The sequence below is a fragment of the Polistes canadensis genome, unplaced genomic scaffold, assembly GCF_001313835.1.
Source record: "Polistes canadensis isolate GaletaPanama2010 unplaced genomic scaffold, ASM131383v1 scaffold_19, whole genome shotgun sequence".
Lineage (NCBI taxonomy): Eukaryota > Metazoa > Arthropoda > Insecta > Hymenoptera > Vespidae > Polistes > Polistes canadensis.
The window spans coordinates 801,814-824,235 of NW_014569566.1; the positions used below are offsets into that span (position 1 = coordinate 801,814).

The window sequence follows — 22,422 nt, forward strand, 5'->3', positions numbered from 1 at the left end:
CGCTGGTTAGTCTTTGGATTGACCAACAATATTTCGATTATCCGTTTACATATCATGTGACCTTTTCTCATTTATGCAAACCTCAGTAATATTTAGCTCACGATTCTCACAGCAAAACAATAACAAACCCTTGTCTCTTCTTAAAGAAATAAGTGAAGGTAAAATCTTTCTTCAAGTGTGTGATTCGGCGTATCAGGTGTCAGAAGAAGTTTAATTGAATTCTTTCGATATCATCTGGCGATTGATTAACAACAAGGATCGATATTTCATTAGTAAAAGGAAATAATCTTTCGATGGACATGCGATGTTGTCGGTTATAGAAAATACTTGCTGACGAAAGTCTTGGTCATCGTACATGGATATCGCAAAAGTAGATGGTCCAGTATGTAAACCTTTCACGCAGGCATTTATCCAGACTGTTTAATAGACTGTGCAAACTAGTGTTCGGTATTATTATATACCCGATGTTAAATAATATTGACAATTAAGTGTTTTAGATTAATTCTAAGATTGAATATTGACATCATATAAAGCAGTGATTAATACGCGCGTCCCCCGACCACGCGTGTCTTGTTAGACATGCGCTTTTTATACTAATTTAATTTTATCTAATATTGTTTGTTTGTTTTTTTATTTTTCTCTCTACAGATGTTATGCGACAAGTTTTTTTTCATTTTCTTTTTCCTACCCCTAAAATATCGATCAAATAAGTGACATTTGCAGAGGGAGTTGTTTAGAATAATCAAGAATTTTTTAAAAATTCATTTAACTCAAATGTGAAAGAACTAGTATCCATTGTCTCTACTGTGTGTATATAAATAAACTATACTGCAGGCTCGAATAATATAGGTATATATTGTTTATATTATATTTACATATATATACATGTAGATATATATATATATCTTTATATATATAGATTTATAAATATAATAATAAATAATAATAAAATATACATATATTTCAAGAATTAAAAATTTTTACAAATACAATACGTTATGTTGACACAGTGAATATATATATGGTTTCGCGAATGGAAGACGTTTGTTATCCAGAACTTTTATTGGATATTAAAGATAACACAATGGATAGTATAGTGAAACATGAGTCTCCGCAAGAAATGGGTCCGTCATCTGCCTCCGTTCCAATACCTGGAGGACATAGAGGAACTAGAGGTATCTACGACCAATTTTCACCTTCACCGCTTCAAACTTCTATTTGGAGTAATAGGCCAGAAAATGTCGAATCTCCCTTCCAAATGGATCCAGAATTGGAAATATCTTGTAAAATGGATGACGATGATATATTTCAAGTGGACAAATCTGACCTCATAAATGGACCTACACTTGCTGAACTAAATGCTAATGACGATACGCTTCTAGGAGATTTAAATTTTGATGATTTATTATTGCCAGAAGAATATATTCAACCATTAAGGATTGGATCCAATGTCGCTTCTGGCAATTCTTTGTTTAATAGCAATGGACCTGAATTTGCATCCAGTAGCTTTCCACAAACTGGTACCGCATACCGAAGTTCACCAGCACATACAAATACTACTGGATTTCTATTAAATAGAGATATTAATATAACAAATAATATGGATGGTGCCAGTTCTCCTATTTTTATCAGTCTAGGAAGTAGCAATGTCGCAGGTTCTTATAGATTATTACTTTTTTCATTAAATTTGATTTACAGTCGCTATTAATTTTTTCTAATTAATATTATTTGCCAATACTTTTTAGGTAGTTCTACCGCAAGTTCTTCTACTTCTCCTCTTGCTGTAACAAAATCAAGTGGACCATCTGCTCTCCATGAATTATTAATGAAACGAAATGAAAATTCATTAAATAATCCAGTAACTAGTCCAGCTGATACAGCATCTGTTACGGGTAGTAAACCTAAGGTTTCGAGGCTCTCTATGTCTGCACCGACACAATCCATGGGTTTGGAACAAATTTGGGCTCACAGAGAACCACGACCACATCTTTTAAGCACTGGCAGTCTTAGTTTAGTTGAAGCAGGATCTACGAGTAGTTTAAGCACTGGTGGTGCTCTTAGTCCAGATCCACTTGGTTATTTAGATCCCCTTAGTCACGATGAAGGATACGAAGATAGCGATGACGACAGTGACCATTATGACGATTACAGCAGCGATAATGGTATTTAAAAATATATTAAAAGACGTATCGTGTTATACCAAAATAAAATAAAGGAAAATAAATGTTATCTATCATTTTTTAAGAAATATAACGATATTTCTTTTACAGATACCGGTGGTAGCGATGGAGAAGACCAAAGCTTAGGCGACTCGGCGGACATAGGAAGGGAGGGTAAACACAGTAAAAAGGAAAGATTTTTTTGGCAGTATAACGTTCAAGCTAAGGGTCCCAAAGGTCAGCGTTTAGTTGCAAGATCACGACTAGAAGATCCTCACGTATTAAACGAAGCTACAGACCCTGTGTTCAGTCCACATTGTGCCCTAAGAGGTATCAAACACAGTGGTAAGGCACGTAAAGGAGATGGCAACGATCTTACTCCAAATCCAAGAAAACTTCATAGCATTGGAAAAGAATTAGATAAGCTTACACGCGTTATTAAAGTTATGACCCCTGTCTCTGAACTTCCTTTCCCAGCGAGGCCTAAAACACGAAAAGAAAAAAATAAATTAGCTTCTCGTGCGTGTCGTCTTAAGAAAAAAGCGCAACATGAAGCTAACAAAATAAAATTACATGGTCTTGAACAAGAGCACAGTTGAGTAAAAAGATTTAATTATGATTTATATCAAATGTTTATGATTTGTTTAACGATAAAATTTTGTTCTTTTTCATCACAGGACGATTAATCCAAGGCATCTCACAAGCAAAACAAACATTAGCAGCTAAACTAACGGAACCTAATCCTGAAAATCAGGAAGAATTAACAAGACAAATGGAAAAATTTTGCAAATTGGCCACCAGTTAGTAGAAAATAACAAGATAATTATTAATATTAAAATAATCATATCCAAATATCGTTTTGATATTCTACTATTATTACAGAGATACGCATAGCAAACCATTCAACAGATTTTGTCAATGAAGTGTTAAAGAAAGTCAAAGCTGGAGTACCTGATGGTGGCCTTGATGATTTTTAATATAAATGAATCTTTTTTTTACACTTATGTTTATACTTATGTACAGAAGATTGTTAGAGAGAAATCGAGAGAGAGAGAAAGAGAGAGAGAAGGAGAGAGAAAAAAAAGAAATTATGCTTTTACATTAGGACAGCTTCATTTTGTTTTTTTTTTGTGGAAAATGTGCTAAGGAACACTCTATTGTTAATTTATTGATTAATGTGAATAAATATAATCGCTATGTTATAATAATTACAGGTAGAAAATCAATATTCTTAAGAGAATCGCAGAATCGATAATTTTGTGTACTCAGCTTTTCTAATATGATACTGTCTCTACATTTTTTTGTTAAAGACTGTTTGTTCTTTGTTATTGTACATAGTATTGGTTCAACTGTACATAATATTTTTTTTTAATCATAATCAAACAGGAACGATGTACCTTATTTATGCAGTCAAAGTGACCAGTCACCGAGAAAAAACAACCTGTAATAAAATTCTTTTATTCTCTGTAATAGAATAGAAATATTTTTTGTATTCCTATATTTATATTGTTTACCATATTCGCTTAAATGCATATTTTTATATGCATGAATAGATACATGCATACAATTGCACATTTTAAACGAGAAAAGAAAACATAATGATTCATCAACAAGGATATTACAAGTATATCTCCTTTGTCATATATTTGTTTTTTTCTAAAAGGGAAAATGTTAACACCTCGTGTAATATAATCTTGATAATATATTACATAATCAAAGAATTCTATTATCCTTTGTGTATTAAATTAGCTAAACCTTAAATCTCATTTGAAAACGGTTCAATATTTTTTGAGATAAAATAATTATTGATTGAAATGCACAATGGAATTACATATTTTTATATATATATATATATATATATATATATATTTATATATGAACTTTTTTATCTCAAAGGTAGATAAAAAAAGATCATTATTTAATAAATAAACGATCTTGGAGTATAACTAGCTTTAAGAATAATTTCTATTGGTTCATTCTTATTGGTTTAAATATATCTGAACAGTGATTGGTTGAGATTTTATAGGATTAAAAACACTTGCTGCGCAAAACTAGATTTTTAATGTTAGATAGAATGAGATAGACAAAAGGTAGGAAAAGTGAGAGTAGTGTTTGTGTCCTCTGTAGAAGATTTGCGGTATGTACCGAGTGTTAGGTTATTCGGTTCGAATCAAATTTTAAAGTAACTATGCTGATAATAAGAAAAATATCTTGAGTGATTATTATTTCTATTGTCTAAATAATGGCAGAAAATCTGTCGAAACGGCCTTCTAAAGGAATCTTGAAAACTTCCAGCAGTTTCGATAATCCAGAAGCGCCTAGGTAATCATTTATTATATTATATATTATTATACATTTAATATCAGATCACTTTTTTGTTAAATTAAAACGATAATTTTACTTCAAGTTTTCTAGGAAGGATTTATTAAATGAATAATACAACTTTATATTCTATTAAAACACGTTAAAACCGATTATTGTTCTTTTATTTCAATTTCAAATTCAAATGAATGAGTTAATATTTATTTAATTAAGTATTAAAAATAATGTTGACGACATAAACATGACTCACTTCGTATACTCTGTTAGCAGTTCTTACGTACACCCTTTTTAAATGAAAATCATTGAAATTACATGCCATAACTATCACAATAGTTCATTTAAGAGTGCACTATTGTTATGTAAATTTGTACCTTTTTCTATTAATGCAATTATACGTAATTAATAATGATTGAAAACACAACATACAAATATGATATTTTTAATTTGTCTATATAACAGGAAATAATTTATATATATATATATTTTTTTATAGCAAAATAATATGTTATTTAATTATTTTCTTTTTATAGACCAAGTAAAGAAACAAAATGGGATGAAATGAACATTATCGCCACTCTTCATCCACCCGATAAAGATTATGGCCATATGAAAATAGATGAACCTAAAACCCCATATAGTTATGAAGGCCTCGGTAATGAACATGAATTAGATGAAATAGATACTGTTGCGATTGCGACTAAGTAAGTTCTCAGCTGTATAAATAAATGTGTATCATTTGGATTGAAATTATTTAATATTTTCATTTTTAATTTCTTATTGATTTAAGATATATAATTAATGAAGTTTATATATATTTATAATTTAGAAATTGTTAAAAAATTATTTATTTGCATTTAGATTAGCTGAAGGTACTAAGCCAAAAATTTTTGATGAACCAAGCGAGGATGAGGACGAAGAAGAAGAAACACCAGAAGAAAGAGGTAAAACAATTCGAATTTTTTTAAAAATAACTTAGTAAAAATTATAAACGAAATTCTACAATTTTAAGAATGTAGAACTAATTTAATATAAAAGGATTTTATTATTATTTATAGAAAAGAGAAAAGCATTTGAAGCAAAAAGAAAAGGTCATTACCGTGAATGGCATGCTGTACAATTAGCACGAAAGCAGCTATTGGAACAAGATGAAGACGAAGACGAAGATGATGAAGGAGAGAATAAAAATGACAGCGATACATCATCGGAAGAAGAAAGTGCATTCAAAACACGTTTTAAGTGCATGCCGTCCTGTGATAGAAGAGAAAACAAATAAATAAATAAAAACAAAGAAGAAGAAGAATAAAAAGAAATCTTTAGTAATCCAATTTTATATCATAGATAATTCTCTATGTCATCGTTTGTAAATAAATATAACAAAGAGATTAGATTCTTTTTTATAATTTCTCAATTTCAGTATATTACTGATTAAGTTGTTTTTTAACTTATATCTAAATTCTATTAAGAATGATTATAACATCATTATCATTTGATAATTCTTTACATGCTTATTTTTTTTATACTTATTATATATGTGTGATTTATATATTCGTATTTATGTATTTCATTTATATATATATATATATACATATATATGCAGTGCAATGTCTATTATTATAAATTAGATAACATTTTCGTGATAATAATTTTGTATATATGTACAATCGAAAATGATAATTTTAAATAACCGTGCATTTAAAACAACAGCAACTAATATTAATTAGAATATTATATTTTTGGTCTTTCATGTTGCTCCAATTAATAGAAATAATATGACATTGAATCATTGTAATTAAATCACCATTTAACGACCATCACCAACCTCGTGTCAAGATTAGTACAAATTTATGCGCGTGCAGTATTGAATATAATAGAAGAAAAGGAATACACTAATTTTTAGATGAATGCAGTTTGAATTTAATCGAGTATTCCATATTATAATGATTATAATCGTTCTTATATATACATTAAGGTAGACGTAAACCATTGAATGTTAACAATGGACTGAAATATGTAATTAGAAATAACATATTAAACGTAGAATAGCTTAAAACAATAACAACAAAACAAACATATGATTGTGACTAATTTAAAGAAAGTGTACGCATTGATATTAGAGTTGCCATTCGTTTAAAAGTTAAATAACAATTATATATTGTACAATGTATATCCGTCTGATAATTAGATACATTTTTATTCAAACGATAGTAATAATTAATACAAATTTATGATAATATATCTTTTATATTATTAGATTTGCAATTTATTCTTTTCCAGAAAACGAAAGTGAATTAAATGAAAGTTGTGATTAACTATTTCCAGTTAAAAGTTAAGCTATTTTGTAGAAGTATGCTTATTACTATATATTAATAGTATATTTAAATAGTTGCCATGCGTAGGAAGCAAAAAGATGTATTATCCAAAGATAAATAAATTAACTATCTAATTATTTCGTTCTTATCTTTTTATTAAATTAAATATATATGTATAGATAATTATAAATTATGATATTATGTTATGTTATTTTCATGCTACGGTTGTATCAAAAACTAAAATTTAAACTAACAACTTCAACTAACATTAGAATTGAGACTAACGTTTCCAAATTTATGTGAATTATTTCTGAATAATTAAAAACAAAAATTTAATTTTAATTTATTAATGCTTCGTAAAAGGTGTGTTTATTTTATGCAAAAAGTTATTTGCTATTATCTTTAGAATATATCAGAGATAATAAAATGATATCTTTCGAATATATAAATATATATATATTTATAGAAAAATTCATCGAAATGTAGAAGATAATAAAAGAAATGAATGAAAAATGTTTCATTAATTTTGTTCTCAATGTGTACATAAAACTATATAATAATAAAATTTTATTGATTCAATATGAAATTATGTACAAAAGCTTGTAGTCTTAATATAATAAAATTAGATAGGAGGACCGACAATTGAGATTTTTTGTTTTTTAAGCACAATATTATTAACATAACAATGATTATTAATACAATTATGAGATAAAACAGTCAGCAATAAAAGAAGATATATTACAATGCTGAACATTTTGCTATTATTGTTTCATGATTACATAAAAAATAGTAATCCCAACGTTCAAGTAAATATCCAAATTTTCTATTTTATACAATTAACCAATTAATATTAATTGAAAAAATGTATCTGTCTGCTGTGTATATGTGTGTATATGTGTTATGTTTATTTGTATGTTGTGTGATCTTCCGTAGTGCCACATTATTCAGCTATAATTGTCTAGATGTCACAGTATATATACATAATTTATTTTATTCGTCGAGCACATAGAATATTAATTCAAGCACAGTATGCGTATCTTGACTACTTTGAGCAGCCTTATGTAGAATTTGTATTAATTCATTATCAAGACTATTCATATAGATTGGCGGTAACTTTGCACCTTCACTACCAGCTTCATATCCAACCTATGTTCATTTATTAAATAATTTCAAGAATAATTATTTTTCCTTATATTTAATAATTCAATTAAAACTTATAGAATTATGACTTACGTTATCCGGATGAATAGTAGTCCTAACACCAATTTTGGTAAGACCTGCTGTTGCTAAAAGATCTAAAAGTTTAACTAAAGCCGCGCATGTTGCCCTCGCTATACTCTCCGATAATTTATTTATATCCATAGGATCGTGAACACCGTTTGGATGATCGTCTGACTGCACATTTAATTTTTTTTTCTTAATATAGTATAACGTATAATTAATAAAATATTAAACATACTTTGATAATGAAAACTTCAGTCCAACGAATAAATCTACTGGTTCCTCTATAATCTGTAGCGTTATGAACTCTTATAGAAGGTACGCCATCCATTAATTGTCCATCGATAGGACTTTTAACTCTGTCAATGAATATATTGATGAAAATGAATTAAAATTAAAAAGTCCTACATGTAATGAATTAAAAATATCTATTAGCCCTACCCTAGATTAAACTGCACGTCATTTTCTACCCATTTTATATTTACAGTTTCATCTGGCTCAGCTGCGCCTTGGCGTCCGCAACCGATAGAAAAATCATGCATATTTTTAAGAGCTGCTTTTAAGGCTTCCATTTTTTCTGGCATTATTTCTACCATTAAACCATCTTCTACTATGCTCGATTTAGCTGATAATCCCATTGATGACTTTAATGCACCGTTAATGACAATGAAACTTGCTCCAGTTACTGGAAATAAAAAAAAAAACAAAATGCTTACGTCCATATATATTTTGTTGATGTATTATAAACGTGATGAACAAGTTGTACCTGTCCGCGGCTTATTTTGAATATTAATAGCTTGCGTTTGGTAACTACTTTCATCTCCTGTATTAGTTTGTATACATACTAGGTGCGAATCTGCGGTGATACTAAAATTTGAAGCAAATGCCAAAACATGATCGTTAGAATTATTTAAACCTTTTATAACTTGATCATATCTATTTCTGGGAAACATAACATCTGTCGTCCTATTTTTCAAATGAATCGTTAATCCCCTGACACCTGGTAAAGTGTATCCAAAATTTCTAAAATCTGCTAACACTTTCATAACTGTATGTCCTATTTCAAAATAAAGTGCATCTCGAAATCTAACTGAGACTAGAGGACATGGATAGTAACGATATTCAGCACCAAGACGTAATACAAGACGTAATGGAAATACTTTAGCCCATGGTGTTTCCCATCTGATAAAAAAATATAAATTTTATATATATATATATATATATATATGTTCTCTTGATGTTAGTTTAATTAAATAATTATATTTTAAAACATACCTATGAATTAAAAGACCTACTAAAAATGGTGCCGGTGGTAAAACAATTTTTTGTAAACATTGTAAAGTTTGTCGAATAAATAAAAATCCTGCATGTTCACGAGAGCCTAAAAGATTGCCTCCTTGATGTATCGAAACGGAAAGTTCTGTCATCGTATTTCCTGCATGTATTGTAATATAAAATATTAATAAATATTAATAAATAATCTGTAATTTCTTTAGAATAAAAAAATAATATGCGATATCAACCTTTTGTTGCTTCTATGTAAATATGATTAATATACATAAGAAGATCTTTCGGTATTTGCGTTTCATCAGGTAAAGTTTCTAATAATAATATAATTTCGTCTTGACCAACACAGGCCAATCCCTTAGAAGTAACATTCCAACATATTCTGTTTACACAGCAACTTACTAAAAAATAAAAATAAATTCACAATAATACTATTTTTGTTCCTGTTACATAGATTATTTTTTCAACTTACAATTTGTTATTTTAACATATGCATAAAGATTTTTGTTAATAGCAAACATTACTGGCGGTTCGCATTCATTTTTTAACGTTTTATAAAGAAGATCTTGGTCGGTCACGTTATGATAAGAAATTTCTAAAAACATAAAATGAAAATTACAATAATTAGAAAATTATGAACTAATATTTTCAAATGATAATTATTTCAATTATAATATTTTTGCTTACGTCCTTTATGTATGGTAACTGTTGGCGGTAACAAATTAGGGTCTTGTGGTATGTAACTATTAGTATTAGGATCCAAAGGCAATAGGTTTTGTTTTTTACTTCCACTGGACATCGAAGAGGTGTCGGATGCAGATACTCGCTTGCTCCCTGTTTTCCGATAAGGTGGTTTTAAATCCCAAGATGAATCTAGTTCTGTCAGGTCACATCCAGGCCTTATTCCTATGTTTAGTTATTTGGGTGTGAAAACAAAACAAAAAGGATGGGACAGGATTGATAAAATAAACGAGTATTTAAAGAAACTAAGAAAATAAAAAGTATATATGATGTGTGAGGGATTAACATAAATAAGATAAACAAAAAATAGAATAATAAACTTAACATAAATGGATGGAATTTATACACATGAATGATTTTGGGATTATATTCGCACGATTTACATAATTATACGTACACACGTTTCTAAAATTACTACCAATAATTACAAGATTGATTGTAAATTAATCGCTCTTGTTTCAGACGTTCAGTGCTAAATAATGTATTAATTTTTATTATAATTATATATATATAGATAATAGTATGATTATTTTATATGGATTTTACTCACCATCGCTAAACATGACGGACTTAGATCCTTCCGAACGCTGCTTTGTACTACCTTCCCTTTTAAGAACACCAACAGGCACCATCACTGTTGGTGGTGGCGGCGGCAATCCACCTGCTAGTTGCTGTAAAGGTGGTATAGTTGAACAATATTCCATAGGATTATTTGGATTAGGTGGTCTTCCCTATAATCATTTATAAAATAATCCTACTATTAGCAATACGTAATTCTTTTCAATTTAAAAAAGATGCACTCCAAGTATAACATATCTATATGAGAATTGTAGGATTACTATATTTACAATCTTGATCATGCTACTCCCTATACTTACTTGAGGAGAGTTAACATCACTATTGTTACCATAATTTACGCAATTTGTAGGCCAATTACTTGTCTCGTGTTGATTTTCAGCTACGATAAATAAAAAACAAGATTATTAAAATATTTTTATAAGTATATCGAAACAAACAAATCATTTACCTTTCATTAAAAGTTGATAACAGGCAACACAGACTCTTGAATAGATATTACCTTGATATTCCAACCTGTATTTCATATTACAACACTTGTTACAGAGTACCTGCAACAGTAACAATAAATGTCTAAGATAAAGTATAAAATTTATATTTCGTATAAATCATAATTTACCTTTCCACAAGCACGACAATGGTGGCGTCGTTTAAGCACAGTAAATTTTAAATCACATAACATACAACTAGAAGCATCACTATCAGGAATCCAGAAGGGTGGTTGTTTACCAAGTATTTTAATTGACTCTGTTAAAGCATTTTCTGTGAGATCGGCTGCTGTTTCTCTGCTGTTATTACCATTATTTCCTTCATTTTCCGACGTACCTTGCTGCTTGGAAGCGTTACTAGGAGAATCTGTATATATTTTATTTAATTCATTAATTATTTGTTACATTTTATGTTGTAGAAATTTACAATGTTTGGATTTATTAATATATATCACACAATATAGTTAGTTTATAAATAAAAAATATAATGTATATACCTGTTACAGGATGGTCATTCATACTAACTGTTGAAGCAATATCTAAAGTTTGTGGACGAACAGCTTTACTTCCTCCTTCAGTATTTTCGTTATTTTCTGTATTATTTTCTATGCAAACGTCTGTACTTTTTGGTTGTATATCGGTACATATATTAACGATATCGTTTAAAGTTTTATTACCTTGTAACTTATGACTTTTGTCTTTGGTATCATAACTAGTATTACCAAGTATTTGTAATTCGCTAATTTGATTATTATTTTGTTCCGAAGATGAGATTACATCTTTATTATTTTGTATCGTACACGCATTACTTTGAGCAGGTTGCACAATTTCTTCCGATTGCTCGGATTCATTATTTTCGACTCTAATAATATGCTTATCTTCAGAAGATGACCAACTTTGCGTTTCGTTTGCTGGTTGATTTTTTATCTCCGTATCCTTAACATATTCTACATTATCTACAGGATTTTCCAAGTTTTTAACTATTACATTATTATCACTTTGCGTTTGTATTTGTCCTTCTTTATTTACAGGAATAATGGTTGTAAAATTATTCGATTTTTTCATCGAATATCTATCATCATGTAAAATATTATCAGATACTTTGTCCTTCATCATATCCTGATCGTGTTTATTTGTAGAACTTCTTTCAGAACACTTTTCCATTGTAGCTTTTATTTCTTTTTCTACAATTTGGCTATTGTCAATTTTATTAGTTGCTAAATGAATTTGTTTATCATCCTTGGACTCTTTGTAAGAAAACGTATTATTACTTGTATTGTTCTCAATTGTATTTTTATATCCTTCGGATAACAAGGCATTTTGTGGATGTACTGCACCTTCTGTTAAATTTTCTTCTATTTCTAAAGTCTCTAAATATTTATTTAATTCTTCTTCCGATAGATCATCGTTTATATTATTAAAACCAACTGGCTTTTGCGCAGAATGTACAAGATTCTTTGATTGATGAGAATTCGACGGTAATGTATTCATATCAATGTCATGAGATTCTTTAATTTTCTCCAAGGTTATTTCATTAGAAATGTTTATTGCTTCGGTTTTAACTATTATATTAGTATACAATTCATCTGTTAACTTACACGCATCATCTAATTCTGAAAGTACACTTTCCGAAGCACTATCATTAATTTTCTTATCTTCAAATACACGAACATGTTCATATTGAATATTCTCTTTATAAGGTTGAACAATTGGTTTTTTTTTATCTGAATCAATATCTTCATCTGCTTGTTCACTTTTGTATTCCATATGTACACTTTTAAGATCCTCTTGACTACTTTCTACATGTGATTTTGGAACTTGTGATGTATCCGTATTAACAAATTGATTTTTATTTTCTATTACATCTTGATTCAAAGATAGAACAACACTTGCTTCCACGTCATTGTGCACTTCTTCAACTATCTTATTTTTATCTGTCGTAATTTTAGTTACATTGTGATCAGTGATCTCAGTATTTATATTAGATACAATTTTATCTTCAGTAATGGTATCAGTTTGTTTCTTAGGCCTAATCTCTTGTTGTTTATCCAACATACTGTCTACATAATCCAAACTTATAGTTGGCGCGTTAATATATTCATTTAAACTATTAAATACATTGCTAACAGTAGGCTTGATATTTGGCTGATTTAATTTTTTGTCATATCTGTTTTGTAGAAGTTGTTGATTGTTGTTACTATTTTGTTGTTTAGTCAATAACGTCTGCGATGTGTTATTGTAAATGGTAATAGAAATAGGTTCAGGATCCTGATGATATATACATTGTTTTTGTGTAACTTTATGATCGCTTGTAGAATTTTCAGCGTGAAAGTGATTTATTGAGTCTGTACATTTTCTAACCGAATCATCCTTGTGGTAATTATTTTGAGGTAAAATAATGCTCTTGTCGAGTGATGATTTACTCTCCGCAATAACATTAGTTTTATTCTCATGCTTTCCACCAAACGACAATACTTCAAAGTCTTGAATTAATTTTGCACCATCAACGCTGGTTACATTACTAGACGAAGATTCTATGCCACACCTATCCACATTTAACGTAGCATTGGTTATAGGAGAGGTTACAGATGCTATTTGCTCTGCACAATCTGAAAAATCAAATATATTATTCTAATTACGTTGTGTATCAAAATTGAAGTACACGTTTAAAGAATGAAAAGAAAAAGTATGCTTGTATAAAATATGTATTGTAATTGTTATTAATCAACAATAATTGTATTAATAAAATTAACAGTGAATTTAATGAATTTCATTAAGAAACTAAAGAAATAAATTTAAAAACGAATAAATAATTTGTAACATTTGTTACCTTCATTAAATTCGAAGTCGTCAAGAACTTTGTCCAAATCAATAGCAAATTTCTCCATTGTATAAATCACTGTTTTTTATAAGATTAGTACCATGTAGAAAACAGGTTTAGACGATTTTTGATAGTAAAACATGTAGTAACAGTGTCAAAGACGCAAGTACGATGTACACTGTTACTCGACACGTATATATGTATGTACGTATATACGTATGATGTGTATATATATATATAATTAATTTTTTTGTAAACACATACGAAGAGATAATGAAGATTATTTTTTGATAATATAAATCCTAAAATCGAACTTTTTATTATTACAATGATAAATAAACTTTCTGTATTATAAAACGTATGTGTGTATATATATATATATAAAAAAAAAAAAATAAATAAAAATAAAAAAAAATATAACAAATATTACAGTCCAATATCTTCTTTTATTCTTTTAAAACACTTCTACTCATTCGATAAGAAAGTGAAAAATATCATTTTTATGTTGTCAAAATTGTTATTGCACAATGAAACTGTTGAATTTTGGAAATTGAATATTAACGACTTCAGCATCACGTGGACTATTTTTCAATGTTAAATATAATGGTAACCTATTTACGTTGTCAACTGTCATTTTACAGCGGTTGTCATTATATTGTACAGCTCACTATTATACCACTTAGTTAGGTCATCCCTTGCTGCCTACCGTGATGCCAAATTGTGCGAACTCGTGCGCTGCAATCTTATGCTCCACATTGGCGCTAAATTTAAATCATTTTTTATTATCATAGGTTAAAACGTAAATGATATATAAGTTATGTAAGTGTTATATGTATCTAATCAATAAATTAAGACAAAAATAATTACATTTTTTTAGATTATTTTTTAAGCAGTAAAAAATACTAACTCGTAAGAGAAAATATACAAAACAATATTCACAAATATTATTATATACAAATAATTCTTTTAACATTAAGGATTCTACTCCTATGTACGTATATAATATTTTTTTTGTCTGTGTATATTAATATAATATAAATTAAAAAAAATGTATGTGTGCTACATTTAAATATTTTCAAAAATGTTCACACAATAAATCGTTTTATATTTATAATATATTTAATTAACTCTATAGTGATAAAAATCCATAATCAGGCGACTGATATTGATTCCAGAACATAATGTAATTATATATATTAATAACATTATTGGTAGAGCGGAAAAAATGATGTGTGTCTTGTGAAGTATTTCAACACCTAAAAAAAAAGAAGAAATATGTTTAATATTATATTTGTATGAAATATTTAAACAATGAACTTATAAATACTGTATTACTTACTTGTATAACCCAAAAAAGTAATATATACGTAATATATAACGGATATAAACCAAAGCGTATTACCAACGAATCGTGCGCCAAAAACATTTGAATTTACGAGGCCTACAAAATTGTTTAATTGTTTTTAACGTAACACATATAATGAAATTATTCTTGCTTTTAATTACAACATATAAATTCAGACTGTCTTACCATTATATATAAAAAGTTGTAATATGTGAAGTATTATTAAAGGTGGAAAAAAAGCATTCAAGTGAATATCAAATGCATATCCCCATTCGACATCCTGACTTCTATCAATTCTTAAATACCGATTAGTTACAAACCTATATATATATATATATAATAAAAATATTTTATTATAAATAGAGAATGCTGATACTTAGATTTAATATATGAATTTAAATAAAACCTACCAAAAAACAGTAGCTACTAATAAGCCAACACCGATGTAATCAACAAAAATCATATAAAGTAAAAGCCTTAGAAATTGGAGAAAACCTAATCCCAAAACTATGGCAATTCCAACTGCTGACACGCAAAGCCAACATGTTAATAATACTAAAAATGCTGGATCATCTCTTGCAAATTGTGACTTAGTTTCTGAAAATAAATATAATTTTAATTGATAAAAGAAAATGATAATTATTATTTTTAATAGATTTAATATGAAAACACTTACGTTTTCTACTTTGAAAATTTCTATAAACTTTTTGTGGGGCTGTAAATAAAAAAATCATTTGCCATAAAGCAAACTCAAAATCCATTTGTTCGAATTTTAATAACTTCCTCAAGTATTTGTAACATTTGGTAGCAGCACTAATACAATTATGCCTGTAATATAATAATAAACATTAATTATTTTAATGGAAATAATAAAATAAATTGATGTCATACCTATATGTAACTGGTGTTGGTAACGATGATCCTACGTCTACTAAAATTGGGGATGTACAACGACTTGTAGGTGGAGAAGTTGAAAATTTCATTTTGATTCTTAATTATAATCTTGACTGTTTGTCTTTCACTTCTGAAAAAATATAATAAATTGTTAACAATTAATTTTTTTATACTGTTATTAATAATAACTTAAAAAATTACTTTTATTTTATTATACTCCAGACAAGAATATATAATAATACAGGTTATGTAACATAATTTGTTCACAAGCGCTGCTCGTTCAGAACGATTTCTATTAAATATTTCTCAGAGCGACACATTGATTCTCTAAAGGGAAACAAACAAACAAACAAACAAAAAATAAATTGAAGAAACAAAGTCATTTGAATCGAGAGAACGTTAGAAGTGTTTCTATCATAAAGGTAATCGGTTGTATTATTTTTAAAAGTCAGATAAACGAATATTTTATATTAACATATCTATTATTTATAATTAATCCAAAAGTTGTATAATGTTTTGGGGTTTAATATTGCAACCAAATAGGAAATATATTCTACATGAAGTTGATATGTCATTCCATATATCTATGGCAGTTTTACATACTATAATTGACGATAATCAGACAGTAAATGTGATGGTATCTAAAGAGGGTGTTAATTTTTTATTATGTACCTTGGCAAAAGGATTTCATTGTCAATCACAGCTTAACTTGAATTTTGAAAAAGGATCTAAAGTATCTTTCTTTTGTTCTGGTAAAAATAATGTACACTTAACTGGGTATTTCAACAAACCATACGAAAAAGAACTCCTGCAAAAAGACAAAGAAACAACAGAAATAATAGCAAATGGAAAAGAAAATGAAAAAAAAGAAAATGAAGAAGAAGAAAATGAAAAAGAAAAAATTGAAAAAGAACAAATTGAAAAAAAAGAAAATGAAAAAGAAGGAACAAAGAAATATTCACTAGCAAATGATAAGCAGCTTAAAAGAAAGGCTATATTTTCTCCTAAACCTTGCAAACTCAAGCGAATAAAATGCGACAATGATGATGTTGATATACCAGAACGCAGTATGAATAAAGGTACTGACAATTCAGATGCGAAGGAAACTACAGATGAAGAAGAGGAACCGGAAGAAGAAGAAGTAAAAGTAGAAGAAGAAGAAGAAGAAGAAGAAGAAGATGAAGAAGAACAAGAAGAAGAAGAAGAAGAAAAAGAAGAAGAAGAAGAAGAAGAAGAAGWAGAAGAAGAAGAAGAAGAAGAAGAAGAAGAAAAAGAAGAAGAAGAAGAACAATGTGAAGGAGAGGAAGAAGAAGAACAATGTAAAGGAGAGGAAGAAGAAGAGGAAGAAGACAACGACGACGATGATGAAGATGATGATGATTATGAAGTTGATGATAAAGATGATTGTGATGGTGAAGATGATAGTAATAATGAGGATGAAGATGAAGATTCTGATGATGAAGATGATGATTATAGTAAATTGAAGTCATCTAAGAAAACTATTGATGATTTTGAGAATAAAAAAAAAAAAATAAAGGGCGATAATAGCTTTGAATATAATCCTCGTAAAAAACTTAAAAAAAATAAAGATACAGTAGTAGAAACTAAGAAGCAAAGTAAAAACCAACGTGGGGAAACATTAACGAAAGAAAATTTTCAAATAAAAAAGCATAAAAAGAAGTCGGCATTTGTTAAAATAATAGACATAAAGAAAGGGACTGGAGCTATTGCAAAAGAGGGAAAGATGGTCTCAATTTACTATGTTGGTCGATTAAAGAACGGCGATAAATATACTGAAAAAAGAAGTGGAAATGGTCTTCAATTTACAGTTGGAAAAAATGAGGTGGTCGAAGGATTGAACGTAGGTGTAGAAGGCATGAGAGTTGGTGGAAAGAGACGAATTTTAGTACCTCCAAGCTTGGGATACGGCAAAAAAGGTTTCCTTCCTTATGTTCCTCCCAACAGTAACATAATTTTTGAAGTAGAACTAAAATATGTTCGTTAACATTTAACTAAATTGTATTCTAATTAGATTACTTTTCAACCATGTTTTTTTTATTAATGAACATGTCTGATTAATATCAATAAGTTATAGTGTATTAACATAATATTTCCAAAGATTAAGACTGCATGTAATGATTAATTTTTAATTGATATATATATGATATTTATCATGTCTAAATTTTGCATAAAGTGTATTTTATAAGTTATTGTCAAATATCATATTGAAATAAATAATACTTTTAAATAAACTACTGAAAATAAAATATATATGACATTATTATCAGATAATTCATATGACCTACGTATACAATTTATTACTCATTTAGATTTAACCTTAATTTGTATCACACGTCAAACGTCAACGATATTAATAAGACAATTAATTTTCATTAATCCATTGTTATATTTAATTAGAGTTCACAACGTTACATATTTTAATTTTTCTTATAATATTAATTTTTCTTATCTGAGTTAATGCATACCGGGATTTTTTTATAGTTGGACAACCGATGATGTAGTTGATATATTTATTATGATTGGATGACTGGATTGAAGAAATTTGTTGTTACAAAAACGAATTATCAAAATATCTAGAATTGCACGTGTCATTAATACATTCAAGCATAAAACTGTTAAGATTTTATTAGTTTATTAAAATCTAACGTGTGTAAAATTATATAATTAGAAATATGTTCTTATTTTGGATCAACATTATTTACATATTTTTACGAATTTCGATGTTTTATGATGTAAAGATAGATGTGCTCGAATCGCTATCACTACTACTAGCTCTCTCTGGCGGTTTAATTGAAAAACTTTGATAAAATTAATCTCTATAAAATAAAAATAAAAAACATATGTTTTTGTGTATAACAATACGTGTATTACATATATATGTATATATATATATATATGATGTAATTATTAATAGTTTGATGCAGTATAAAAATGAATATTTATTCTATTAAATTGTTATATAGCTACATTTTTAACAATATACATAGCTTCGTTATCACATCCAAATAATAAACTGGATTTATCAATATCAATACTGTTTATTGGTTTATGCATGACGCAACAGAGCGATGTAACATTGATATTACTATTTGTTCCTATTGTATTCAACCAATGAGTATCCGTTGAATCTAAAATGAAAATTACTATATAAATATGACATATATATATACATATATAAAAAAATGTATTGGTAGAGAAATGTCTCTAAAATGACCTAATCTAAGTTTGGATTGCTGCGAATTGTTCCAATGCCATAATTCACCACTGGTCGAACATGTAAATAAATTTTCTGGTCTATCTGGATGAAACATTATTTCGCTCACTGCTCTTGCATGAGCATTAAGCTGTGATATGGGATAAGTATGATGTCTTAAATCCCATACAGTTAAACTACCATCGCCACCACCTGCAACTATTATATGCCTCTGCGTGGGATGATGTGCAATACTCATAGCTTCGGTCTGAAAAATATTTTATTTCATTATTGGATGTTTTAAGGACTATATTAACCATAATAAAAATTAAAATATCAAATGTATGCGATACTTTAGTCTCATCCGAAAGCATAAAGGTAGTTGCCGGTATATCTTGATCGTTTCTTAAGTCCCAAACTTTCATGTGTCCTCGCAAATTACCTGTCAGTATTTCACTATGTCGTAAAAAGTCAACGCAATAAATTGAACAACTATCTGCATTCTCTAGAAACAAATAAAGTTTAATGATAGGGAACTAAAGTTTTTGCAAATGTATACTTCATATAACAACTAATATTTACCAATTACTCTAACCGGTTTCTTTTGCGTTGTTGTTAGAAGGTTTATTTTACCATCTTCCCCCACAGAAACTATATCTTGTTCGAAGTTAGAAAGTGCAGTACATGGAGCGTAATCTAATGTTCTATATGAATGAAAATAAATCATAGGAATGAATTCGTATCAAGTAACATACTTTATAACGTTAACTTACTTAAAACTATGTATAAATTCCCATGCCATGTGTTCTTTAAATTGAGGAACCGGGTTCTCTTGAATTTGTAATAGTCTGATCGAGCCCAAAGACGATGATGCAACAAAAAAGCTACTGTTTATGAACTACAAAATAAATATAAATATCAATTTAGATAAAGCAATGTTTATTGCATATCTAATATTAAAATACCTTTATTTCTGTGACATCACCAAGGAATGAATATTCAGATACAACAACTGGATACGTTTCATCATCATCATTTGTTGTAAGAGACCAATGCGTTATTTTGTTTACCTAAATATTAAAATAAAACGTTATATATTAATGATTTATTATTTATTTTAATTATAAAATCATTCAATGATACAAAAATTTAGGTTATGTGTTAATCACGCATACCGGATCATCCCAACTGCCGGTTAAAAAACTTTTCATTTCTGCAAATTCTTCCCGTTTCCATCTTATCTTTGATATCTTTTGAGAAATAAACGTTCCTTGCACATTTTCACTCATCTTTTAAAATATACTTTATGTCAAAATTTCGATAAAACAAGAATATTTATACGGAGTTACAAATCACGATCACGCGCTAAGAAGACACGCATTATTCTAAAGTCAAGAGTAAAATATGAATGAATTCGATATACAATACGTTTAAATAATGTTAAAAATCTCTAAATTATTCTTTTAATTTATATATAAAAATCTGTTATTTAAATGAAATCGTGTTAATAAAAAAAAAAAAAAAAAAAGAAAAATGATTTCCCGCGCTCGTGCCATTTTTACGCAAGTGAGTTAATTCGATGAAATCTATTTTTGTGGACTTAAGCATCATAATCATCTTAGAAAGCTAGAAATTCTATTAGAGTTAAATGATTCCACAACGTTGAACCATTCGTAATGTCAGTTATTGTAAAATATTCTATATTATTTATTTATTTTTTAATATTTCATTCAACTTTCGTGAGTGCAATCGAACCAGTTTCAACAAATGGTAAATATGATAAAATTTAAAACAATACAAAAAAAAAAAAAATATATTATAATTCATAATTTACGATTAAAAATATTGCACGTGTACTTGCAGTTGATATCGAAAACCATTTAACTGAGGATGATAATATCATCGAAACGCAATATGCAGTTTGTAAAATTTCGACGGAAGAATTAGTCGCAAACGCACGTGCAACCGTAACGAAAGTTCTCACAGGAGCCTGTAACGCGAGTAAGATTGAATCCGATTATAATTTAATTTATAGTTTTACAGGGTTTATATTTTTTATACAACTAATTCTATAAAAACGATTGTTTGTTTATTTTTCTTTTTTTCCAGAAAATATAGAAGAGAGATTCAAGAAATTAGAGAAACATTTGTCCGAAGAATTGCAAGAGATAAAAATACTTCTTCGTAGATTGATGGAAGAACGTGATACTTTTTCGAAAATTAATGATCATACAATTCCTCGAAATAACGAATTAAACGTTAAATCGGATAACAGATTTGTTCGTAACAATTATAAACTTTCTCCAAGGCAATACGAGATTAACGAATTTAATAATACGATCACAGCGAATGGTAAGTCACGAAAGAATGAATATTTACTTATTTTTTATTACAAAATTTTCGAGAGCTATTATTTTTATATAAAATATTTCTAAAAAAATGTTTGACTCTCTTTACAGAATCCTCGAGCGTCTTTACTTATTATTGGGAAGTAAGAGATTTCAATGAGAAACTTTCGAAATGGGACAGAACACGTTCCGAACGTAGTTCAACATTTTACGTAGGTCAACCTGGTTACGCGATGTACTTAAAAATTGTACCGAAATATTTTCCAGATGGTACAATTTTTATAAGCGTTAGTTTAACCCGTGGTCTTTATGATTCCTTCGTAAAATGGCCATTTTTTTATAAAATCCAATTATCGGTACGAATGTTTGAATAAATTCTAACTTCCACACTTACAATTAATGGATTTGATATTTTAAGTAATATGTTTATTGAAGATTTTAGATCAGTCATTAGGAGAATGGCAAGAGGATAGACCATCTCGAATTTGGGACCCAAGTGCACTTTGTACGGAATATTTTTGGAAACGACCTACGCCGATTGGTGAATCGGATAATCCAGAATGCGTTGGATTAAGCATCCCACGAAATATTATACTTTCTAAGTTACCTTTGCCTTTTTCTACCGCTACAAGTCAATATCGATATATTTGGAATGATAGCATATTGGTAAAACTTGTTATATATTTATAATTATTAC

General features: G+C 28.4%; 6 protein-coding genes across 16 annotated transcripts; 3 read left to right on the top strand and 3 right to left on the bottom strand.

Moving 5' to 3' along the window:
• Nucleotides 1-24: 24 nt before the first annotated feature.
• On the top strand, nt 25-3,623 carry LOC106793850. Of its 3 annotated transcripts, XM_014761099.1 has the most exons (7): nt 26-382; nt 649-849; nt 1,011-1,655; nt 1,746-2,162; nt 2,271-2,753; nt 2,837-2,959; nt 3,042-3,623. In XM_014761099.1, the coding sequence occupies exons 3-7, from the start codon at nt 1,022-1,024 to the stop codon at nt 3,134-3,136; spliced, it is 1,752 nt and encodes a 583-aa protein (XP_014616585.1). In that variant the 5' UTR covers nt 26-382; nt 649-849; nt 1,011-1,021; the 3' UTR covers nt 3,137-3,623. The 3 variants fall into 3 exon arrangements, with proteins under 3 accessions (XP_014616586.1, XP_014616585.1, XP_014616584.1); XM_014761100.1 differs by having other exon boundaries at nt 25-849; nt 3,054-3,623; XM_014761098.1 differs by having other exon boundaries at nt 26-849.
• Nucleotides 3,624-4,201: 578 nt separating this feature from the next.
• On the top strand, nt 4,202-6,924 carry LOC106793873 (protein phosphatase inhibitor 2-like). The gene is made up of 4 exons (XM_014761149.1): nt 4,202-4,481; nt 5,012-5,182; nt 5,340-5,422; nt 5,537-6,924. Exons 1-4 carry the CDS (start codon nt 4,402-4,404, stop codon nt 5,752-5,754), a joined length of 552 nt encoding a protein of 183 aa, XP_014616635.1. The 5' UTR covers nt 4,202-4,401; the 3' UTR covers nt 5,755-6,924.
• Nucleotides 6,925-7,330: 406 nt separating this feature from the next.
• LOC106793841 (zinc finger FYVE domain-containing protein 9) lies at nt 7,331-14,625 on the bottom strand. Of its 5 annotated transcripts, XM_014761081.1 has the most exons (16): nt 14,544-14,625; nt 13,934-14,002; nt 11,601-13,712; nt 11,235-11,470; nt 11,067-11,166; nt 10,918-10,997; nt 10,590-10,770; nt 9,986-10,204; nt 9,771-9,893; nt 9,535-9,699; nt 9,287-9,446; nt 8,778-9,193; nt 8,453-8,696; nt 8,250-8,370; nt 8,024-8,185; nt 7,331-7,936 (listed from the first exon to the last, which is right to left on the bottom strand). In XM_014761081.1, exons 2-16 carry the CDS (start codon nt 13,989-13,991, stop codon nt 7,781-7,783), a joined length of 4,533 nt encoding a protein of 1,510 aa, XP_014616567.1. In that variant the 5' UTR covers nt 13,992-14,002; nt 14,544-14,625; the 3' UTR covers nt 7,331-7,780. The 5 variants fall into 5 exon arrangements, with proteins under 5 accessions (XP_014616567.1, XP_014616569.1, XP_014616570.1 ...); XM_014761083.1 differs by lacking the exon at nt 14,544-14,625 and having other exon boundaries at nt 10,590-10,710; nt 13,934-14,171; XM_014761084.1 differs by lacking the exon at nt 14,544-14,625 and having other exon boundaries at nt 9,986-10,132; nt 13,934-14,171.
• Nucleotides 14,626-14,792: 167 nt separating this feature from the next.
• On the bottom strand, nt 14,793-18,954 carry LOC106793844 (protein unc-50 homolog). 5 transcript variants are annotated; one of them, XM_014761090.1, is made up of 8 exons: nt 18,650-18,903; nt 16,365-16,490; nt 16,161-16,293; nt 15,946-16,097; nt 15,680-15,866; nt 15,456-15,589; nt 15,264-15,365; nt 14,793-15,180 (listed from the first exon to the last, which is right to left on the bottom strand). In XM_014761090.1, the coding sequence occupies exons 3-8, from the start codon at nt 16,250-16,252 to the stop codon at nt 15,044-15,046; spliced, it is 804 nt and encodes a 267-aa protein (XP_014616576.1). In that variant the 5' UTR covers nt 16,253-16,293; nt 16,365-16,490; nt 18,650-18,903; the 3' UTR covers nt 14,793-15,043. The 5 variants fall into 5 exon arrangements, with proteins under 5 accessions (XP_014616576.1, XP_014616574.1, XP_014616572.1 ...); XM_014761088.1 differs by lacking the exon at nt 18,650-18,903 and adding an exon at nt 18,074-18,151; XM_014761086.1 differs by lacking the exon at nt 16,365-16,490 and having other exon boundaries at nt 18,650-18,954.
• On the top strand, nt 16,675-18,168 carry LOC106793787 (46 kDa FK506-binding nuclear protein-like). Its single transcript, XM_014760992.1, has 2 exons — nt 16,675-16,813; nt 17,582-18,168. The coding sequence occupies exons 1-2, from the start codon at nt 16,675-16,677 to the stop codon at nt 18,166-18,168; spliced, it is 726 nt and encodes a 241-aa protein (XP_014616478.1).
• A 151-nt stretch (nt 18,955-19,105) lies between the features above and the next one.
• LOC106793843 (nucleoporin Nup43) lies at nt 19,106-20,771 on the bottom strand. The gene is made up of 7 exons (XM_014761085.1): nt 20,553-20,771; nt 20,343-20,447; nt 20,151-20,275; nt 19,960-20,081; nt 19,731-19,882; nt 19,399-19,645; nt 19,106-19,312 (listed from the first exon to the last, which is right to left on the bottom strand). The coding sequence occupies exons 1-7, from the start codon at nt 20,664-20,666 to the stop codon at nt 19,140-19,142; spliced, it is 1,038 nt and encodes a 345-aa protein (XP_014616571.1). The 5' UTR covers nt 20,667-20,771; the 3' UTR covers nt 19,106-19,139.
• Nucleotides 20,772-22,422: the final 1,651 nt, after the last annotated feature.

Excerpts from the sequence above, each read along its gene's own strand:
- LOC106793850 (XM_014761098.1), top strand. The coding sequence starts at position 1,022 with ATGGTTTCGCGAATGGAAGACGTTTGTTATCCAGAACTTTTATTGGAT. Across the intron at positions 1,656-1,745 it reads AGGAAGTAGCAATGTCGCAG|GTAGTTCTACCGCAAGTTCT; the intron begins GTTCTTATAGAT and ends AATACTTTTTAG. Across the intron at positions 2,754-2,836 it reads TGGTCTTGAACAAGAGCACA|GACGATTAATCCAAGGCATC; the intron begins GTTGAGTAAAAA and ends TTTTCATCACAG.
- LOC106793873 (XM_014761149.1), top strand. The coding sequence starts at position 4,402 with ATGGCAGAAAATCTGTCGAAACGGCCTTCTAAAGGAATCTTGAAAACT. Across the intron at positions 5,183-5,339 it reads ACTGTTGCGATTGCGACTAA|ATTAGCTGAAGGTACTAAGC; the intron begins GTAAGTTCTCAG and ends ATTTGCATTTAG. Across the intron at positions 5,423-5,536 it reads AGAAACACCAGAAGAAAGAG|AAAAGAGAAAAGCATTTGAA; the intron begins GTAAAACAATTC and ends TATTATTTATAG.
- LOC106793841 (XM_014761081.1), bottom strand. The coding sequence starts at position 13,991 with ATGGAGAAATTTGCTATTGATTTGGACAAAGTTCTTGACGACTTCGAA. Across the intron at positions 9,700-9,770 it reads ATATGTTAAAATAACAAATT|TAAGTTGCTGTGTAAACAGA; the intron begins GTAAGTTGAAAA and ends TTTATTTTTTAG. Across the intron at positions 8,371-8,452 it reads GACGTGCAGTTTAATCTAGG|AGTTAAAAGTCCTATCGATG; the intron begins GTAGGGCTAATA and ends ATTCATTGACAG.
- LOC106793844 (XM_014761086.1), bottom strand. The coding sequence starts at position 16,252 with ATGAAATTTTCAACTTCTCCACCTACAAGTCGTTGTACATCCCCAATT. Across the intron at positions 16,098-16,160 it reads CCAACACCAGTTACATATAG|GCATAATTGTATTAGTGCTG; the intron begins GTATGACATCAA and ends ATTATATTACAG. Across the intron at positions 15,867-15,945 it reads AAATTTTCAAAGTAGAAAAC|AAACTAAGTCACAATTTGCA; the intron begins GTAAGTGTTTTC and ends ATTTATTTTCAG.
- LOC106793787 (XM_014760992.1), top strand. The coding sequence starts at position 16,675 with ATGTTTTGGGGTTTAATATTGCAACCAAATAGGAAATATATTCTACAT. Across the intron at positions 16,814-17,581 it reads TGTGATGGTATCTAAAGAGG|ATGATAGTAATAATGAGGAT; the intron begins GTGTTAATTTTT and ends GTGATGGTGAAG.
- LOC106793843 (XM_014761085.1), bottom strand. The coding sequence starts at position 20,666 with ATGAGTGAAAATGTGCAAGGAACGTTTATTTCTCAAAAGATATCAAAG. Across the intron at positions 20,276-20,342 it reads GTGATGTCACAGAAATAAAG|TTCATAAACAGTAGCTTTTT; the intron begins GTATTTTAATAT and ends TTTATTTTGTAG. Across the intron at positions 20,082-20,150 it reads GAATTTATACATAGTTTTAA|AACATTAGATTACGCTCCAT; the intron begins GTAAGTTAACGT and ends TCATTCATATAG.